Source organism: Lepidochelys kempii, chromosome 6 (genome assembly GCF_965140265.1).
Source record: "Lepidochelys kempii isolate rLepKem1 chromosome 6, rLepKem1.hap2, whole genome shotgun sequence".
In the NCBI taxonomy this organism is placed as follows: domain Eukaryota; kingdom Metazoa; phylum Chordata; order Testudines; family Cheloniidae; genus Lepidochelys; species Lepidochelys kempii.
The window spans coordinates 22,459,735-22,478,830 of NC_133261.1; the positions used below are offsets into that span (position 1 = coordinate 22,459,735).

Sequence of the window (19,096 nt, forward strand, 5' to 3'; positions counted from 1 at the left end):
TGTGCTTTGACAATACACCCCCCTGCTTAATGTGATCATACCAGGTGCTATCATTGTTAAACTTCCTTGAGCTAATTCATGTTTGAACACTTAGTAGTAAGATTTATATCCTTGTTTCTGGCTGATCTGTCCAGTTAAATAAAGTCTGACCATTTGGAAAGTGAAGGTAACAGAGTGGAGGTGGAAGCTGAAGAGACTCTGGAGGGATACAGGGAAAAAAAAGGAGTTTGCTGGAAAAGAGCAGGTAGCTGGCACCCCTAGAATCCCAGCTGGACTGGTGGTGAGTGAAGCTGACAGGAGGGGTGGTTCTGGAGGTGTTCCCTCTTGTTTCTGGTGCTCCTCCCTCAGTTTCTCTTTTCTGATACCACAGCAGTGCTCCCATTGTTTTCATGCAGGTGCATGTGTTGTACATCATCCCTCCAGTGAGGCATACCCTGCAATTTTTCACCTAGCACCAGAGTGAGGGGGAAGCAGAAGGAGAGCAGGCTTGAAACTAGTGATAGCAAATGTCCAAAAGGCCCATTTAGATAAGGATCCAAAAATTCACATAGCCATGAACCCACCTGTCTGTGTGCCATTACCCTCTATTGGATATAGAGTGTCCAAGCTGCTCAGGCATGTGGGAACTTGTCTTCTAGTGCCTGCAGACCACACACACAATGAACCAGTGCAACTAGTTAAGTGTCTCCTTTAGCTCAGCAAGTAAGGGCTTGTTTGGAGCTTGTTATATGAATGTGGTGTAGCAAACAATTTTGTCTGTAAGCATGTCTAGAATTATTATAGGATGCTTCTCTTCTTGCCTATGTCAGGTGAGCATTGTGAGGTTTGATTGTTTGAATCAGGGTTAGAAGGGGCCTCTAGTCTAGCCCCCTGCCAAGCGGCAGGATTTGTTGTCTAAACCATCCAAGACAGATGGCTATCCAGCCTCCTTTTGAAAACCACCAGTGAAGGAGCTTCCACAACCTCCCAAGGCATCTTGCCCTACTGTTCTTACAGTTAAGAAGTCTTTCCTGAGATTTAATCTAAATCTGCCATGCTGTAGTTTGAACCCATTGCCTCTTGTCCTGCCCTCTGCGGCAAGAGAGAACAACTTTTCTCCATCTTTTTTTTTTTTTTATGGCAGCCTTTCAAGTATCGGAAGACCACTATCCTGTTCCCCTCATCTCTTTTCCAAACAAAACACACCCAGTTCCTTCATCCTTTGCTCATAGCACTTTGAGATTCTTGAATGGAAGAGGTTTACAAACAATGTTATTAATTAGATTCATTTGTGTTTCTATTGCCTGAACTGTTTTGCAGACCTCTGTGGTCTGGAAATTGGGCCAGAAAACCCTCTAGCACAAATGCCTTTTCTATGGCATGTTGGCACTTGTGTGGGGCTAAGTGTATCTGGAGCAGCTGAAACCAGGGGTACAAATGTAACTACAGTAAGGCTCAGGTTCAGGCAAGGGTTTGGGTTGGTCTTACTGTCATTTGAGTAGGGGCAGGAGACACATTTCAGATGAGATGATGCTTCATAGACCCATTCAGAGCCTGACAAACCATTTCCAGGACCTTGCCCAGAAAGAAGTATTAAAAAAACATGAGTTTTACACAAGCTTCCAGCAGCTGGTCCAGTGAAGTAAACATCTCTTTGCTTGTTGTCTCATTCTAGGACAAGGAGCAGATGACAACGGGGATTTACACAACCAAGTGGTTCCTGCAGTGCTTCATTGACCGGGTGAGGGATTTTCCTGGGAGAGTGTCTACTTGGCAACCTGGATCCAGAGTGGATTTTCTTTAGTGTATCTGGGAATTTTTACATATTTTTCTAATAAGATTCCATGAATATTTTATAGGCCAAGATATTTTGCATATTTTCATAAAGCATATACCCGGCAGGAGATGGGCTTAAAATAACTACATGCCACTCAGATGGTCACACCATGAATAACAGATGGAAAGATAGTTTTAGGGCAAAGGTATAGGCATGGGAGTCAGATTTTTATTTTCCTTGGCTCTGCCACAAATCTACTAAATCACTTACCCTCACTGAGCATCTGTTTCACCAACTTTATAAAGAGGATAATACGTACCTCAGTAGGGTAAGTTCATCACGCTTGTAAAGGACTTTGAGATTTTTGGATGAAAGGCAGTATAGTATAGTCAAAAAGAACAGAAGTACTTGTGACACCTTAGGGACTAACAAATTTATTAGAGCAGAAGCTTTCGTGGGCTACAGCCCACTTCATCGGATGCATAGAATGGAACATATATATATAACTATATGTATCTATATCTATCTTACTATATGTTCCATACACACATATATATATATATAGATAAATTGGAAGTTACCATACAAACAGTGAGAGGCTAATTAGTTAAGATGAGCTATTATCAGCAGGAGAAAAAAAAACTTTTGTAGTGATAATCAAGATGGCCCATTTAGACACTTGACAAGAAGGTGTGAGGATGCTTAACACGGGGAAATAGATTCAATATGTGTAGTGACCCAGCCACTCCCAGTCTCTATTCAAACCCAAGTTAATGGTATCTAGTTTGCATATTAATTCAAGCTCAGCAGTTTCTCATTGGAGTCTGGTTTTGAAGCTTTTCTGTTGCAAAATTGCCACCTTTAAGTCTGTTACTGAGTGGCCAGAGAGGTTGAAGTGTTCTACTGGTTTTTGAATGTTATGATTTCTGATGTCAGATTTGTGTCCATTTATTCTTTTGCATAGAGGCTGTCTGGTTTGGCCAATGTAAATGGCAGAAGAGCATTGCTGGCACATGATGGCATATATCACATTGGTAGATGTGCAGGTGAATGAGCCCCTGATGGCATGGCTAATGTGATTAGGTCCTATGATGGTGTCACTTGAATAAATATGTGAACACAGTTGGAAACGGGCTTTGTTGCAAGGATAGGTTCCTGGGTTAGTGGTTCTGTTGTGTGGTGTGCGGTTGCTGGTGAGTATTTGCTTCAGGTTGGGGAGCTGTCTGTAAGCAAGGACTGGCTTGTCTCCCAAGATCTGTGAGAGTGATGGGTCGTCCTTCAGGATAGATTGTAGATCCTTGATGATGCGTTGGAGAGGTTTTAGTTGGGGGCTGAAGGTGACGGCTAGTGGCGTTCTGTCTACTCTGAAACCTATTGTATAGTCGTGTCTCTGAATTAAATTAACTGCTGTGGCCAGAATTTTCAAACTTCAGCAAATAGATGTAGGCTCCTAAGTCCATAATTAGATATCACAACAGAAATGGCCCAATTGTCAAAGGTGTTTAAGCCACCTGCAGTTCTCACTGACTTCACTGGGAAATGAGGTTGCTCAAACACCTTTGACAGTCAAACCACTTCTGTTTAAATTGGTCTGGTCATTGACATAGAGCAGCTGCCAATGGCCCCTACTGTATATTCCAGCAGGAAGGAATCAAATGAGCGAAAGGGAGCCTGCTCCACTTCTTTTCCCCAGCCACACTTCTATGGTGATAGCCACAGGGAGTGGCAAAGGAGCCACTTCAGTGGCTGTGTGCCACGAAAGATTCCCCTACGCTGGTGGAAGTCCCACACTGTTGGGCTGAGGGCAGCTTTGTGTCACCAGAGCAGTGCAAAGCTGCCTTGATATACTAGACTGACAGGCCCAGGATCATCCAATTAAACAGGCCATTGTCTGTTCTGGTGATTCGTGTGTCTAGCCTTGAAAATAGCAAAGCTTTCACATACTTGCAAAACTAAATATAGTAACGACTTTTCAAGGTAGGGAATCCTTTTGCAAGTTGTCTTAGATTGAATTTTTTTCACCTTACCGTCCCAAAGAAGGAACGTTGTGTCTATCTTAACTGCAACTCTCTGGCCATCCAAGCGGGTGAACATTTGTTTTAAAACCAGAATTGTAGCTCATAATATACACACAACCCTAAATCTGTCATGAAAACAAAGAATCTCTCTGTGCTACACTGGGGTGCTAATGGGAAGGTTTATGGCACATTCTATGCACTGTCATTCCTGGGCAGATCAATACAGTTAGAATAGCATTGGAGCAAAATACTATGCCATCTGTTACAGATCATGTCTGATTCCCCTTGCTGGCAGACCACCACAGTGCTGAGACAGGAATCCAGCATCTGGATTCCCTGGGGTTTTAAGCCTCAAGTCTGAACAGATTCCAAGCGCTGCCCCAGTCTTGGGGTCCCTTGATGCTCTTTGAGTGCAGACCCTCTGTCTAGCACCACACACCCCTGAGAGTTGCAACCATGCATCCCCACTGCCTAACCCTTGGAACCAGTGCTGACTCCTTAGACTGCCCCTGTCATTTAAACGCAACCTCTCCCAGAATCCCACCAAAGGGGTGAGCCTTCAGAGATGCAATTTAGCTCACAGGTCACATGGTAGTTGTAGCATATAACACAAACTCGGCACAGAGTTCCACAGTGTAATAATACATCCTACGTGCATTGCCTCTTGCTGTAGCTCACAGTGTGTGTTCGTGTAGGCGGGATCTCCCCTGCTTTGCCTCACCCAGCTCTCACAGCAGCTTCACTCATCTTAAGCTGGTGAAAAATGGCCAAAGAGAGAGCAAGTAGATCAGCTTCTGCCCTTTATCACCTTCCTGTCTCCTACATCAGGTGGACTCCCTGGTCAGCCTCAACAGGGGACCACAGTGTGTTATGGGTAACTTTCTTGCTCGGTGAGCTCTCCCCTAATAAATCCCTTCTCCTGGTGGGGAGCCAGTCTGTTTAGTGCTGTTCTATGTTAAGTCCGTGTTAAGTCAGTGACCCTCTTTTGTTAGCCCTTTGTCACCCACGTTTGGAATTTCGACCCAGCATAAAGGCAAAAGCACAAAGAGAAGCCAACGAGCCTCCAATGGAATTGGCAGATTGGTAAAGATACTTACAGGGAAAGGGTTCATAATCTCACCCAGAATCCATACATTTTACAGGCAGATTCCCCAGATCATCACATCATCTAACCTGCTTCTTTTTGTAAACAGACTCCCTTCACGCTCACCTTGCGGCTGTGGGATGTCTATATCCTGGAAGGAGAACGGGTTCTGACAGCCATGGCGTACACCATCCTGAAGCTGCACAAAAGTAAGCGGCTCAGCAGACTTGCTTGACTTTCCCATTCAGTAGGGATGATCCTATCATTAGAGTCTGGGGTTTAGATTTAACCTCCTTAGTCAGGGAAGGGCTTAGAGAGAGAGAGAAGCCCAGCGTTGGTTTGAAAGTTTTCCTTCTACCTTAATTGGACCAAGATACAGATCTGACCAAAATAGGTGCATCTCCTGAAGCTGTCCCCATTTACACCATGTCTGAAGTTAGCCTGATGGTGCTCCACAGTTGGCTGTTCGGCTTTTTTCTCAGTGTCACTGGATTTACACATGTATGATACCGTGCAGCCCCTACTGGGCATTACAGACTGGTGCAGTTTCAGGCCTCACCCAGAGTTCAGAGAAAGCAAATTACTACACACAGTCCCATGTTTGTCACTCTTAACACCAGAGGAAAACTATGCTTTTGCCAGCAAAAAAGGCACATTGGCCTTTTCACATCTACTCTGCAAGGGCCAAATCCCACCTGCTCCGTAGACTGAGAAGAGTGCGTCCTCTGCTGCAGGACTTCCATCAGCCACTGGGAAATTCCTCTCCGTGGACCAGGGCAGTATGTCCTATAGAAGCCCTGCCTTGCTCAGTGCACACTGGTGGTGGAGATGAATGCTTTGTGGTTGATTGCTTGGTTCTCTTAGCACTAGGTGCTGTACATACACCAAAGAAGGCACAGTTCCTGCACTGAAACATCCAGTCTTTAAAAAAAAAAAAATCCCCCACCATGGTGCAGTCTTGGGCCCAGTCTACAGAACTGTAAACATTACAAAATGGATTTTCTGACACCATGTACTATATTGGTAACACACTTTACAGAAAAACTATTTTAAGAGTGTTTTAGAGAGCATTTAAAAATGTTAGTGGGACTATTTTGTTTTGTTTATTTGTATCTCTTCTTCTGCGAAGTCATGTTCCTTAGTCCAACTAAATAAGGCTCAGAGGAGAGAGCAATACAATAATGTATTTATAAAAATACTTCTAAAAATGACCTGAAATTGCTTTTATTTACATAAAAATAAATATGTAAATAAAAAGTTAGACATCTGCCTTAAAGTTAGACATCTCAGGACCTTCAGCACTTCAAGGCAGGCCCTGCTGGTCTCACTGGAAAGCTCAGCATCTCCTCTTGCCAGTGGTACAAGGCCCTCGTTTGTAGCCACATTGGGTCACAGGGTCAGCTCCTAAACCTGTCACTGGGCAGTAGTGAATATTGCTCACTGAGGGCTTTGGCCAGTGTAACTTTTTTTTAGAGGGAACAGGAGAAATGCAGGGGTTTGAAGTGGCTCTGAGGTTTGGAATGTTTGAATAAATCCTGAAGAGATGGATTAGTGGACGGAGTGCAGGTGTAATGGTCAAAGGTGCATGGTAACCATGCATCCATCACATGGATACCATTAGTACATTAGCGGGGTAGGTGCATTTATAAGTGGGTGAGTGCTATTTACCTTCATCCATCCTAAACTTCCTATAATTGTTTAAAAATCTTACCAAGGAAGAGATCTTAGTAGATCAAAGTGCACTGTGGAACTTTTAAGTGTGCGGTAGCAAGGTCCACTCAGCCAGTTAGTGCACAGCAGGGTAGATTTACACCTCCGCTTGCTGTGCACTAAGTCTCCATGTGGACAAGCCCTTAATTAAAAGTAACTGATTTGGGCATGTGAAGTATTGTATGTAAAGAAAAAGAGAGGAAGACTGGACAAATTAAGCCTTGATGAACAATGCAGTGAGATGGGTGGCTAATGACAGTGGCTGCTCTGCATCTCGGATGGCTGCGAAATCCTATATTAGATACGGGAAGAGTGTGAAGCACCAATTCTGAATGTCTGTGCTGAGCCACCTCAGGCTGCACTATCCACCATTAATCTGTGGCGTCTGTAACACGCAGCTTTACTCCCCCTAGAGGTGTAAAAGAAACATTCAGAAACAGTCAGACACATTCTGTCACTGAACCAAGGCCCTGAACCTGTAAACATTTATGCACCTTCATAATTTTACTCATTCAATGAGCCCATCCAAGTCTATGAGACCTACTCACCTGAGTAAAGTTACATGCAAACATAAATGTTTGCAGGATGGGGACTAGAGATTGACTTGAGAGAACCATAAATACCTGGCCGAAAAACACATGGAAAAAGGAAGCAATGCATTGTTTGTTCTGCCCCACATTTTAACTTAAATGTAAACCAGATCTCCTGTACTGATAGCGTTAAAACTGCTGCTCCAGTAGAAACACTGTCTGGATTACCACCCCACCCCACCCCAAATCGAATTGATTTGTTCTCACATTTTGCTGTGTTTTCTGCTGTCCTCTAGAACGCTTACTGAAGATGTCCCTGGAAGACTTACGGGAATTCCTGCAGGAGAGAATTTCTGCTTCTCTGCATTATGAAGACGATATTATTATTGAACAATTGCAAATGTCCATGACTGAATTGCGCAAAATGAAATTTGACCTTCCACCCCCAGGTAAGCAGAGCATGAAAGCAGCATTAATTCCAGTTTTTCCCCTACAGTTAAAATTAACTTCTTGGTGCCAGCACTAACCCTATCTTTCAGGGCCAGAGCAGTGCAATTTTTTCAGGATTCTTCTCTCTAAACAGCAGGAAAAGGCTAACTGCTGTGGCTTTCTGAATTGCAGAGGCAATTGTGTGACCCCGGTTCTCTGTTCTGTTCGAGATCTCTTGGGTGCAAAGATAGAGTGGGTTGAGCAATGGTGGCTTTGTGTCACTTGTATTCTGGGACATGACAGCTCCTAGGGAGATATGTGGATTTTTTGGCAAAGCTCACGCCAGGCATGCTGAGCTCTTTTGAAAATCTGGCTGCTTATTTCAGTACTTAAATTGGAACATGAGCTCTTTTGAAAATCTGGCCCTTTGTCCTGTTTGTCATAAATGATTTTTAACCCCAAGTTGCATCACTCTGCTCCTCTTGGGTATTTTGTTCTGATTTGCAGAGTCTTTGCATGTTTGAATTGAGCCAGATGTTTCAAATGTGGTCTGCATGCGTTGTTTTGCTTACACAGATTTTCTGGGTGTGTGAACTTCCCAGCCACTGGCACTTCACAGGGCAGGCAGGGGCAATGTTGTGTTTCACATAGTGCAGGGGTTGCCATGGTAATTGGCCTCTTTATGTTGTAGCATTGTATTCCAGGTGAGTGGTTAGATAGAGCCCCCTCAGCATAAATCCTTCATGCTGCATGAGGAGGAAGTTGGCTGTGGCCCCTGCTGTAGAAATACTTATTGAAAAATAAATGAAACACTCATTAGAAACCTACAAAACCCCACCTGGTTAAGTACATGAATACACTGAACTGTTAGTCTGCAGTTCTCTCTAGGTCTGTTTTGAGGGACTCTGGTGTCAGGCTGTAACCAGAGACTGGCTAAGGGGAACCAGGTTCTGCAACCTCAGATCAGGGTGGTTTGGAGCCAGTTTAATTTTTATCTGAACTCCCAAGGTTTGGGACTATGTTGTATAATCAGACTAATAAACCCTGATCAGCTGACAACAAAACACACACATGGAGCTTTTCTTATATGGTAAGAGGGAATTAATTATTGAACATGATCTTTGATGTCAGTAAAGAACTTTTGAGCTCCTCTGAGAAAAGACTGCAAAACTTAAGGTTAAGATTGTCACTTGCCATACATGCTCGTGCAGGGGGAATAAGAGAATATGATAGCTTCCCCTCTGCTCTGCTTTACAGGCTACCCAGGTTGATGGTGTGTGCATAGAGGAGGGGGTGAGCATCTCCCTTCCCCCTCCTCCCTCGCCCCCATAGGCAGGGTATGAGCTGAGCCAGGGCAGGGGGAGGAGAGAGTAGCACCTGACAAGAAACAGGCACACATGAGTTTCCCCCTGTGGCAGAGTGATGGGTCACAATTCCTTTGCCTGGCTGCCTCTGGAGGTGCAGGTGCATGCTGACCCATGCATCTTCCCCTGTGTAAAGATTCAGTCTTGTCTGAAGTCTCACAACAAAGTTGTGAACAGCAAAGTATGTCCATTTTACAGCTAAACAGAGACAAAGAGGTTAAGTGACTTACCCAGAGCTACACAATGAATGAAACCCAGGAGTCCTGACTCCCAGTGCCCACCTCTGCTGTCACTTTGCTTGTTTATACTGTAACAGGATCAGAAATGTCAAGTCTGGTGCATCCTGCTTTTGGGGGCTGAGCTCTGGGAGGCCTCAGGGGGTGTCTTTTGTGAGCTCTACCTCTGTAGGTGAAGAGGCAGGTAATGTGAATCTTTAACAAAGGCATCCTTTATCCAACTGGTTCCTCACTGAAGTTAAAATAGGTGCTACCAATAACACAATAAAATAAACCCCAAACAGCCTGGCGGTGTGGAAATCCTCTGGCTCCGATCTCTTCTCTCAACTGCTCAGGCTTTCCACTCCTGGGGAAGCACTGTGGTGGTCAGACTGATGGGGCACTGGAGACCTGTGTTCTGTTACCGCTCTGCCACTGTGACCTTGGGCCAGTCAATTCCCCTCCCTCCCTGTGTCTGTTTAGTTTGTAAGATGTCCAAAGAAGGGACAGCCTCTTGCTATGTTTGCACATCCCCAGCACAACTGTAACGCACATTTTTAATAATTATATTGTGATGCCACCATTTCACTGATTCTCCAGTCACCATCAAATCTTCCAGCTAGACAGAACCTGACTGTGTAATGTTAAAACACGGAGAATAAAATAGTTCTTGTTAAGCCCTTTTAGGCCACCTTTATACTTCATAAAGAAGCAAAATCAGGACATACACCTAATTTTTCTCCTTTGCCAGTTACTGTTAAGCATAGAATTCCAGCTATATAATTACAACATGGAATAGTAACATTTTAACGATCTAGTACTGACTCTGCTGGCCAGGTTATCTCTCATTCAGCAAGTAGCCCCAGTTAAATCACTGTCCTCATTTATGGCTGCATTTGTGCTACTAATAATTTCATTAAGATGAAAAAATGCTTGTGTGTGAAGATGAGGGAACACAATGGGACTACCCTCTGAGTGAGGCACTATTGCACATGAGCAAGGAAGGCAGCAGCAGGGCCAGGATGAGCTACAAACTGGTTGACCATTTCTTATCTCCTTAAATACAGATTCAGCCTGGGATTCCGGCACTCAAATGCCATTGAAATTTTGGCGCCTACCTACCTTTGACAGCAATCCCAGCATCAGCCATTAGTAAAATGAAACATTTAAAAGTTTATAAATGAAAGTCCTGCCTTAGATGGCGAACCTAGAACAGGAGGCCAGTGAGCTTGGGGATCATGCTGGAGCTTCCCAGGTTGCCGGTGTGGCTAATGGCACCTCTCGTAGGTAGGCTGATCACCGGCAGGAAGCTCCCAAAGGCTAACGTGTGATCTCCATCTTTGTTTTTCAAACACCGTTTGCTGAGTGACTAAAGCGTCCCCCCCTTTTGAAGGGCAGATGTTTGTTGGACACGGTTCAGATCCCCTGTCTTGCTGGACTTGTTAAAGCACTCCTTGAAAAAGAGCTTAATACGTGTGTGTTGTTTTTTTCCCTTACAGCAAAACCTGAAGAATTCCCTAAGAAACCATTGGGGCTGGAGCTTTCTCTAAATCTTGTGGCACTGAAACCCAGCATTGCAGCGAATGGGCAGAATAAGGCTGCCACTGACCTCAACCCTGACAGAGATACAAAGCTGTCCCCTCCAAACAACAGCCCCGCTCATCTGAATGATACTATTGGTAATGCGAGCGTGGCAATAAACGAGAGGCTCCCACCTCTGCAGCAGGACGGGCCTCCTTCGCTGGCAGCAGCACCAGATGTGCATCAGCAGCCATTAAAGGGCCACCAGCGATGCCACGAGGAAAACCAGCATGGAGAAGAAACTCGGGTAGAGTCGCCAAAGACCGTTGCTGGTGAAACCCCATCACAGGAGCGGTCTCCTCCTGAGGAGAATGAGGTTCAGGCCCTCTCGGAGAGCCAGGATGCACCGCCAGGGAGCAGGGAGGCTGTCTCACAAGAGAGTCCTCAGACTCTCCGTGCAGGAACGGGTGAAGGGAAACTGCAGGAACGTAACCCCTCCCCTGTTGTAGGCAACACAAATCAGGCCATTCTCCAGGCAGCTCAGCTGTTGGCACCTCAGCAAGCACAACCTGAAGGGACAGCTGAGGACAACTCTGCAGGGGACATTGCCACCCAGAGCCACAACCCCCAAGTAGACCTGCCTGTCAATCACAATAAAACATTAGCAGGTCAGGAGTTGCCAAACCAAACGCCGTCTCTTCCATCCCTTGCTAAACAAAGACCCTCAGATGCTTCTGTGCAAAATGTCTCGGAGAGGCCTGAAGACACGAGCACTACCATCTTCCCGGTGGGTTTACTGACAGGGCCGCCTCCAGAGCAGCCACACCGGCCTCCCAGTACAGACTCGCTCTCAGCACCAGAACAAAACCTTGCTTCTCCTTGCGGTTTGTCAGAGAAAGGACAAGTGCCTGTCTTGTGTATGGAGAAGGCCCTTGTTACTCTCTCTCTCCCTCTGCAGGATGGTAGACGACGGCCTTCTAACGTATCTCAGTATGACAACATATCCGAGTTGGAGTACAGTGAGGATAACTCTTCTGGGCAGGTGCCCAGGACCGAGAATCTTAGCGGAGCAGTGCCACAGAACAAACCAGATTCAAAATCCTCGGTACCCAGATCTGCATCTGTGGGTGAGATTGCAGATCTGGGGATGCACTCAGGAGGGAGCACAGACTCAGCACAGCAGACAGTAGGACTGGGCCACCCAGCCTTCAACTTGCTTCCTCATCAGAGACTGTCTGGTGGCAGCAGCAGTGTGCCAATCTTATCTATGCTTGACTCTGGGGCAGTTCAGCTGGCAGAGGGTCTCCCCGATCGACACCTGTCATCCCCGGCTTTACAGGGGCAGTCCAGCCCCTATAAAATAGTTAAGACCACCACCCCACTTCACGTGGCTCATGCTACGGAGCAGGACTTGTTGAACCGAAAAAAAATGGCACTGCCTTTGCAAGAGGGCAGTCATCACATAGGTGCAGCCTTGACGGCAGCTGATGGAGGGGCATTTCCTACAGCTGCAGAACTTGAGGCGGTGGCTGCCAGTCAGTGTGCGCAGAAGTCATTAAATGCATTGAGAGCGCCGCGTCCCTGTCTACTCCCAAAGCCAAAAATACCACCCAAGGTTGCTAAAGCCCATTCAGAGAACAGTTTCTATCCAGACTGCACTTCCGCAATGCAGATGTCCAAATCGGTGACATTTTAGCAGGGGTAGGGGCAAAGGGGGGGAACAAACAATATAATTACATTCTGTCTATTCATGAGACATCCTTATAAAGGTTTGCAACTAAAAGGCAACACAGCCCAGGGTAGAGATGACAGGAGATGATCCTGTGCTGAGCTGTGTTTGGTACGAATGTTTGGGGGCAACGTGTGGAATGCAGGAGTTGGTACCTTGGCCAATAGACAATGTATTGGTGCCAGGAGGGTTGGAAAAAGTCTGCGGGGTTTTTTTCTGTGGACAAATCACAAAGTGCTTTCATCCCTGCTTGTGTGCAGAGAGGCAAAGCTGGTTAATGTGCTAAATATTTTGACTGTTTTTTCCCATCATTTTTATAAACACAGGAGCTTGGTCTCATAAACCAGAGTTTAGTTTCTGTTAACATGGGAATACGATGCAGAGGGGTTTGAGCTGCTCTTACAGACAGAGCAGCTTTGGGAGAGAAAGCGAGACAGAGGGGCCTTTCTTTACAAACGAGCACTTGGTCCATGTGGCCAGTCGCATTTTCCCAATGGCCTTTGCACCAATAGATTTTTCTGAAATCCTAACAGCCAGCAGTCCTTCGAACAAGGCTACTGAGTATTCTCACCAGGGAAGCCAGCCTTCTGTAAAGTCTGTGCAACGTCCAGCTCTATTCCAGAAATCCCGGTGAGCACTGCTCACGTCCCAGGGGAAAGACCGTGCATCTTTTCACCTCGAGTGCAATGGGGCGGTGTAGTAGGCCCGTTCTTAGTTCTCTAGCTCTTTTCCATTTGCAGTGGGAGGTTTCCTGAAGGGAAGCTGAATGTTGTGTGCTGAAGTGCCCTTCTGTTCTCGGTGGGTTTGTTCTGGGCTGCGCCTTAGCTAGGATTTGTCAGAAAGCAAAGCTAACTTCTGATGCAGGCAGAAGGCAAGGTGGGAAAGATGCGTTTGCCATGCTCCTCCACGAGCCTGAAGAAGGATTGTGCTGATCCACTAAATGTTTGTTCAGATTCCTTGAGTTCCTCATGTGATAGGGACAGAAGGTCGAAGTAGAGCTACAATCAGTTTTCCAGCCTGCCTGTCTTATCCTTTTCTCTGGGAAGCCAGGACAGTGAGCGGGCTCGCTGCCTTAGGACTGACTGAAAGGAAAAGGAGGCCACTGCCTCGGTAAATGACCAATCAGTGTGTAGCTATGCTAATAAACACAGGATGTATTCTTATTTGAGCAATGGAGGCAGTGCCCTGGCTGGTCTTTTGCGTTAGCTAGCAAGCCACAAGAGTGTAATAGGGTTTGATCACTTCTCATCAAAATTCCAAAACCTACATTGGTCCCTGCTTTGAGCAATTGAAGTGTCAGTGTGGAAACCACACTGGAGTTAGAAAGGAAGGTGGCAAAGTTCTGAAAGCCTTGGCTGTGCTCCTCCTTGAAATAGTCTGGCTGTAAATCAACAGAATAAGAAGCTGCCAAGAGAGAATCTTGGCTCAAAGATTTAGAAGAAGAGGCCTTTTCTGTAAAGCTTAAAGCCTGTGGTCCAGAAATGCAAATGTCTTGTCTTCGAGAATGAAGAAAGTTGGGGCAGATTTCTTTAAAAGCAAGCTTACAGCTCATGGGGAAATATTCTGTAATTATGGAGAAATGCCAGTCCTGCTTTCTGGTTCAGGAGCCTGAATTACTGTAGTACAGCATATAGAGCTCTAGGCATGGTTATTACCATCCATACTTTGTAATGAGGAACCTGATTCCACAGAATTAACTACAGGTGATGCCTCCTTCAATAGCTGAGGATGCTTTGAGAGCATACTTGAGGCATACATATAGATAGATATACACACATGTCCCCTGAACACTGGTTAAAGGCTCCCTTAGGGAGTAGAAATATACTAGAAGCCTGAACCAGTGTTCAATGAAGACAATGGAAAGACTCCCATTGACTTTCATGGGCTTCGGACCAGCTCCTAAACGTGTCCTAGAGATTAAGGCCATAAAGGACATCTAGATCATCTAGTCTGACCTATAGCGATCATTTCGCCCATAAGCATGTGAGCAAGAACCAGCCAGCCAAGCAGATGAGAGAGAGAATGCTTGGTGCCACCTCAGAGCCCTGGCCCACCCTGTCCAGTGTCTCACCTTCAGCCATGGCCGATGTCTTGGAGGAAGGAGACCCAAAACACCCAGAATACATTGTGTGTGTGGGGGTTCCTTCCTGGCCCCCTGCAGGTGACCAGCTGGGTGTGGTGGTTCTATGTGGATGTAGATGACAGCTTGCAAAGGGAGCTCCCCATTTCTCTCTCTCAAGAGGTGGCCTGAGCACAGCACTGGCAGCCAGCAGCTCCTGTTCTAATTCCTGTTCTCCTACCAGCTTCCTCTTTGGCCTTGGGCAAGTCGCGTAACCTCTCTGCCCGCTTTCCCCATCTATGAAATGGGGTAAGCATCCTGACTGTCCGACCTCACAGGGGTATGGTGAGGATTAGTTGTAATGTTTCTAAAGCGCTCGGAGGAGGAGAGGCGCCCTATAAATGCTAAGTCTTATGATTCTTGGCCACCACAGCTCATTTTCAATTGTAGCGAAAAGGTGCTTGAGTTGTTTTTATTTTAGTGGTCCTTTCCCAATAGCTGTGCAGTAGTTTGGAGAGTAACATGTCTGAGTGTGTAATCCCCGGGCAGTATTTCTGCAGGACGAGCAGTATCCTTTAGTTAGGAACTGTGTGCGTCCCCTTGAGCTCTAGAAGCCAGTGGGCAATGGAAATTGTTAAAGTAACTGCAATCTCCTGCTAGCCATGGTTTCTGGGTGCTGGTCTGTTTTCTCCTCTAAGCACACATGTAACTTCCACTAACCTGCGTGGGAGTTGAGCTCACACATGAGATAGGAGATTAGACCCCTTTACCTTCATTTTTCTGCTTGCTTGGCCTTCCTCCCACTGGGTCTGTTGCCGTTCTGGTGTATGTAGGCAGTGTGAGGTCAGAGATGGAGCGTATCTAGGACCTCTTGTAAAACACACTTTTAATGGTGATTGACTTTAGAACACTGAATAGCTGCCTAACGCACAATACTTGCCATGCAGGCCAAAATCTCACGTACGCTGAATTCAGGATGCATATCTCCTTTTTCTCATGAAATCTCACTGGGGAGAGGCCAGCCAAGCTAATTCCAAGTGTATATTTTCCAAGAATCATTTCGGTTTTCCTGATCTTCTGTCTCAGAGGTAGTAGCTGAAATATATATACAGTGTTCTCCTAAAATAGGAGTCCAATTGGAAGCTTAGCACCTGTTCCAAAGTCTATTGAACTCAGCGGAATGACTCCAGTGGACTTAGACTGCTAATGATCCCTGCAGCATTGTACAGCACGTGGTTTAGGATCACCTTCCTCTTCAGTAAGAAAAGTGCCATTGTTGGAGGCCACAGCACACCATGCTCCACCATAGTCTGAGCAGCTAGGACCTCTAGTCCTCATTAAAGGTGAGAGGGTAGGTGCCATCAGTCCCTATAGTGTCTTCTCTTCACCAGGCAACCCCCACCCTGCTCCAAACTGGTTCATTTGCTGCCTTTTGGACTTATTCCAAACTGTGAGGAGAAGGCAAAGCCCTTTGTGTCGTCTGGGACTGAGTGTGTTTCTGAGGGGGAGCGAGGAGCTGCTGCTACAGCCATGAGACTCTTGCCTTTTTCCTTCATCTGTGTCTTTGCACAAAGGTTTTACTGGCCCAAACTGCCAGAGCCAGCTGCTATGGGTGGGTACCATTGGAGCAATGCCTCATTTATAAACAGGCATATTACTTTTTTTGTTTGTGAAATTAACATTTTACATACAAACCAACTTAAATCTTTCCATTTCAATCTATGGTTGCAAATGACCATTTAAGCATGTCAGGTTCAGGCATTCCCCGCCATCATTGCAGGGGCTTGCAAGTAACCCCTCTGACTCCAGACAGTTCTGTTCAGGTTCTTATACTGCACCCCCCATGGTGGTATCGGGGCTTGATAAGGAGCTGTGTGGTAGCAGAGATGGGAATGATTACGCCCAGCTTCACCTATGTGGGGGGAGTAGAGACAAGGAGGACTCATGTGGGAGGAAGGAGGGAACAAATTGCAAGACATGTCTACAAATAATGCATGGCTCCTAGGATGCCCCCAATCAGATGGCAAAGCCAGTGTTATTTCATGCTAACTCAGGAAAACAGCTTCCTCCCCCCACGTATCCTTTACTTGGCTGAAATATATGTAGTTTTAAAAGAGTAGGTTTTTTTTGTGTTTAGGCTTTTTTGTTGGTGAACTAGCACTTTGAGCAGAGGCTGTGCAGCCCTGTGGCAGGAATGCAGCACCAGAGTTCAGGAAACTCCTGTCTTTGAAACTGTAACCTTTCCATTGCAGTGGACTAGAGGCTGGTGTGTCTCTTTGGTGCACTTTGAGAGATCTGCTACCATTGGCTTTTATTTTCAGTTGCTACTTTTGTTTACAACGTGGAGATCTTCCTTTGTGATTCTTTCTAATGTATTGTTATTACTTTAAACCATTGTTATGTATGTGCTTTTTTTTTTTTTTGGTAAGGGAGTTTGAAAAGCAAAATGCTCATTCCTTTTTATGCTGATCCAAACAGACTGTACATAGTGTTTAATGCTGTGTTTTACATGGTTGTAATGATGACAGTTTAAGAAGTTTAGCATAAACAGCTGCAGCGTGTCTTTCTTCTAGGGCAATGCACTGTATCCCCTCCTCCTGTTTCCTTAAATTCACTGCATTAGCTACTTATTCCATTGGGGTGGGGAGATCAAGATTTGGGTTGTCTCCTTGGACTTCAATGTCCCTGATTTTATAGTGTAATTAAAACTGTCTATTGCCTGCTTGCCCCCTGATGCAATGCTAGCTGCTCAAGGGTCCTAGGTTCTGGATACAATTAGTGTAGTTATGTAGAGCTGGAGCTTTAAGGGCACTGCTCTGAAAATGCCATTCGTGCTGGGAACTGGCTACTCTTTCTCTCTGCATTCAGTGCTGGAGAGAGGCGGCCTGAGTGACAGCCTGGTGCTTGATGTCTTGTCTCTACAGAGCAAGAACAGCAAAACTATGCAAAATCCTCCCACGCTGCCTCAGGTCTGTCCACACAAGAAAAGGGCTGGGCGAAGGGAGAAGAGATTTAAGAGAATGTCACCAGCAGTGTGGATCAAAAAGTCCTTGAGCCTTATACAAAATCACTAACCCCAATCAGGATTATAGAACTGCACTTCCATCCCTGCTGACATTTGACTTCTAACAGAGAGCCATCCAGGTTACTACTTGTAGTGGAGATGGACTAAGTTCAGTCCTTCAGCCTCACGCGTGAGCCAACTCAGAGGCAGGGTTTTGCTTAGTACTGTAGTGTAAAGAGGAAAGTGGGTTGCCTCTTTTTTAAAATCTTCCTGGCTTGGTTTTTAATTCTCTCTTGCATGGCTCATTGAAACCCTGCCCCTTCTCAAATGTAAGATAGTGAGCAGCTGGCTTGATGCAGTTTCAAGTACTAAGTTCATGGTCTTGTGAAGCCTTCTAGTAAGTCACACTTCCCCTCTGCATCACTACAGTCAGTTCATTACATGATCTTGTCTGATTTCACAGGACACAGGCCCCCTCTCCTGTGCTTGGATGGGGGACAGCTCTGCCCAGTGAGTCAGTATTGACACCGTTGTGCTTGCTCCTTGAGGAGATATAGGGAGCATATGGGGCCTTTTCCACTTTCTGTAAGAGTAGATGGTATTCAAAGCACCAGGGGAAGGCATGGAGGGTGGACTCTAACTATTCCCCCTTTGTGCATTTAAACATGTGCAGCAGCATTGTTTCACACTAGAACTGGCTGCACTTCAGGGTACTGTAGTTTCTAGGCCTTTTATTTAAGATGGAGCATAACACTATTCCAGCACTGTGGATTTGAAATGTAGCAGAAGTCAAGGGCTAGGCTTGGCTAAAAGGAATGATCCTGTTAGAGCTGAGCAGAAAGCCTGAAGTTCTAGTACAGGGGCCTGGTCACTTCAGATTACACATACTTCTGCTGTAAATTAAAGAGGTGAGGAGCACTTTTCACTAAAGCCCTAGAGCATGAAGCTGTAGACACTAGGAGGCTGGAGCTGTTAGACTGTCTCAAACAGCTGTAGCCCAGCTTGTGATGTTATGAATTGCAGGCCCTGCAACTTCCCCATGCCACATCTCTGTATTAAAGGAGAAGAGGGGGCTTATACTGTCAGTTTAAGCAAACTCTGTGGGCAGCATTCTTCTTCCTGCACCAGTGCTACCTTTAAAACAAAGTACTTAAACCCTTTTCATTGCTTGATTGTGACATCAAGGGGAAATGATGCAGAGAGGCCACATTCAGCTGGGTAGTGCATTACAGTGCTATAAACTTCCTGTTGTACTTCAGAAGAAAGGCAGATCCTGGAAGCACCTTAACCTCCCCCAGGGGCAAAATTCTTTTTTAAAAAACACTTTGTCTGATCAGCCCACGTGAGGAGAGAGAATTTATCTACCATGTTTTTCCCTGCTGCTCACCTACTGACCTAGCCCAGCTTCCCCTTCCTGAGGGAACACACCCTTCTCTGCTAGGTGGATTTCCTCTCCTGCCTTTGGGGAAAAAAAAAACCTCAGCAGGAGGCAAAGCTGAACTCAGGCCTGTGCCCTTTGCAGTATGGGGGCCTAGCCCCTTCCACTCTTCTCTAACAGGGCTTGGCCTAGACAAGGTCACATCACAGGCTGCCACTAGAGATTCAGTTCCTCCTTGCTCCAAAGAAAGAGGAGTCTGTTTAAAAGCAGAGGTCAGCTAGAGGGGGAACGGCGCTTAC

At 45.8% G+C, this 19,096-nt stretch overlaps 1 protein-coding gene across 2 annotated transcripts in view; it reads left to right on the plus strand.

The window, feature by feature from the left end:
- LOC140912546 (uncharacterized) overlaps positions 1–17,135 on the plus strand; it is a 178,145-nt gene extending 161,010 nt beyond the window's left edge. For both annotated transcript variants that reach the window (XM_073347095.1, XM_073347096.1), the window contains 4 exons: positions 1,655–1,720; positions 4,968–5,067; positions 7,395–7,547; positions 10,606–17,135. In XM_073347095.1, the coding sequence (XP_073203196.1) occupies positions 1,655–1,720; positions 4,968–5,067; positions 7,395–7,547; positions 10,606–12,323 (2,037 nt within the window). In that variant the 3' untranslated portion in view covers positions 12,324–17,135. The remainder of the gene's footprint in view (positions 1–1,654; positions 1,721–4,967; positions 5,068–7,394; positions 7,548–10,605) is intronic.
- The last annotated feature ends 1,961 nt before the right edge of the window (positions 17,136–19,096 follow it).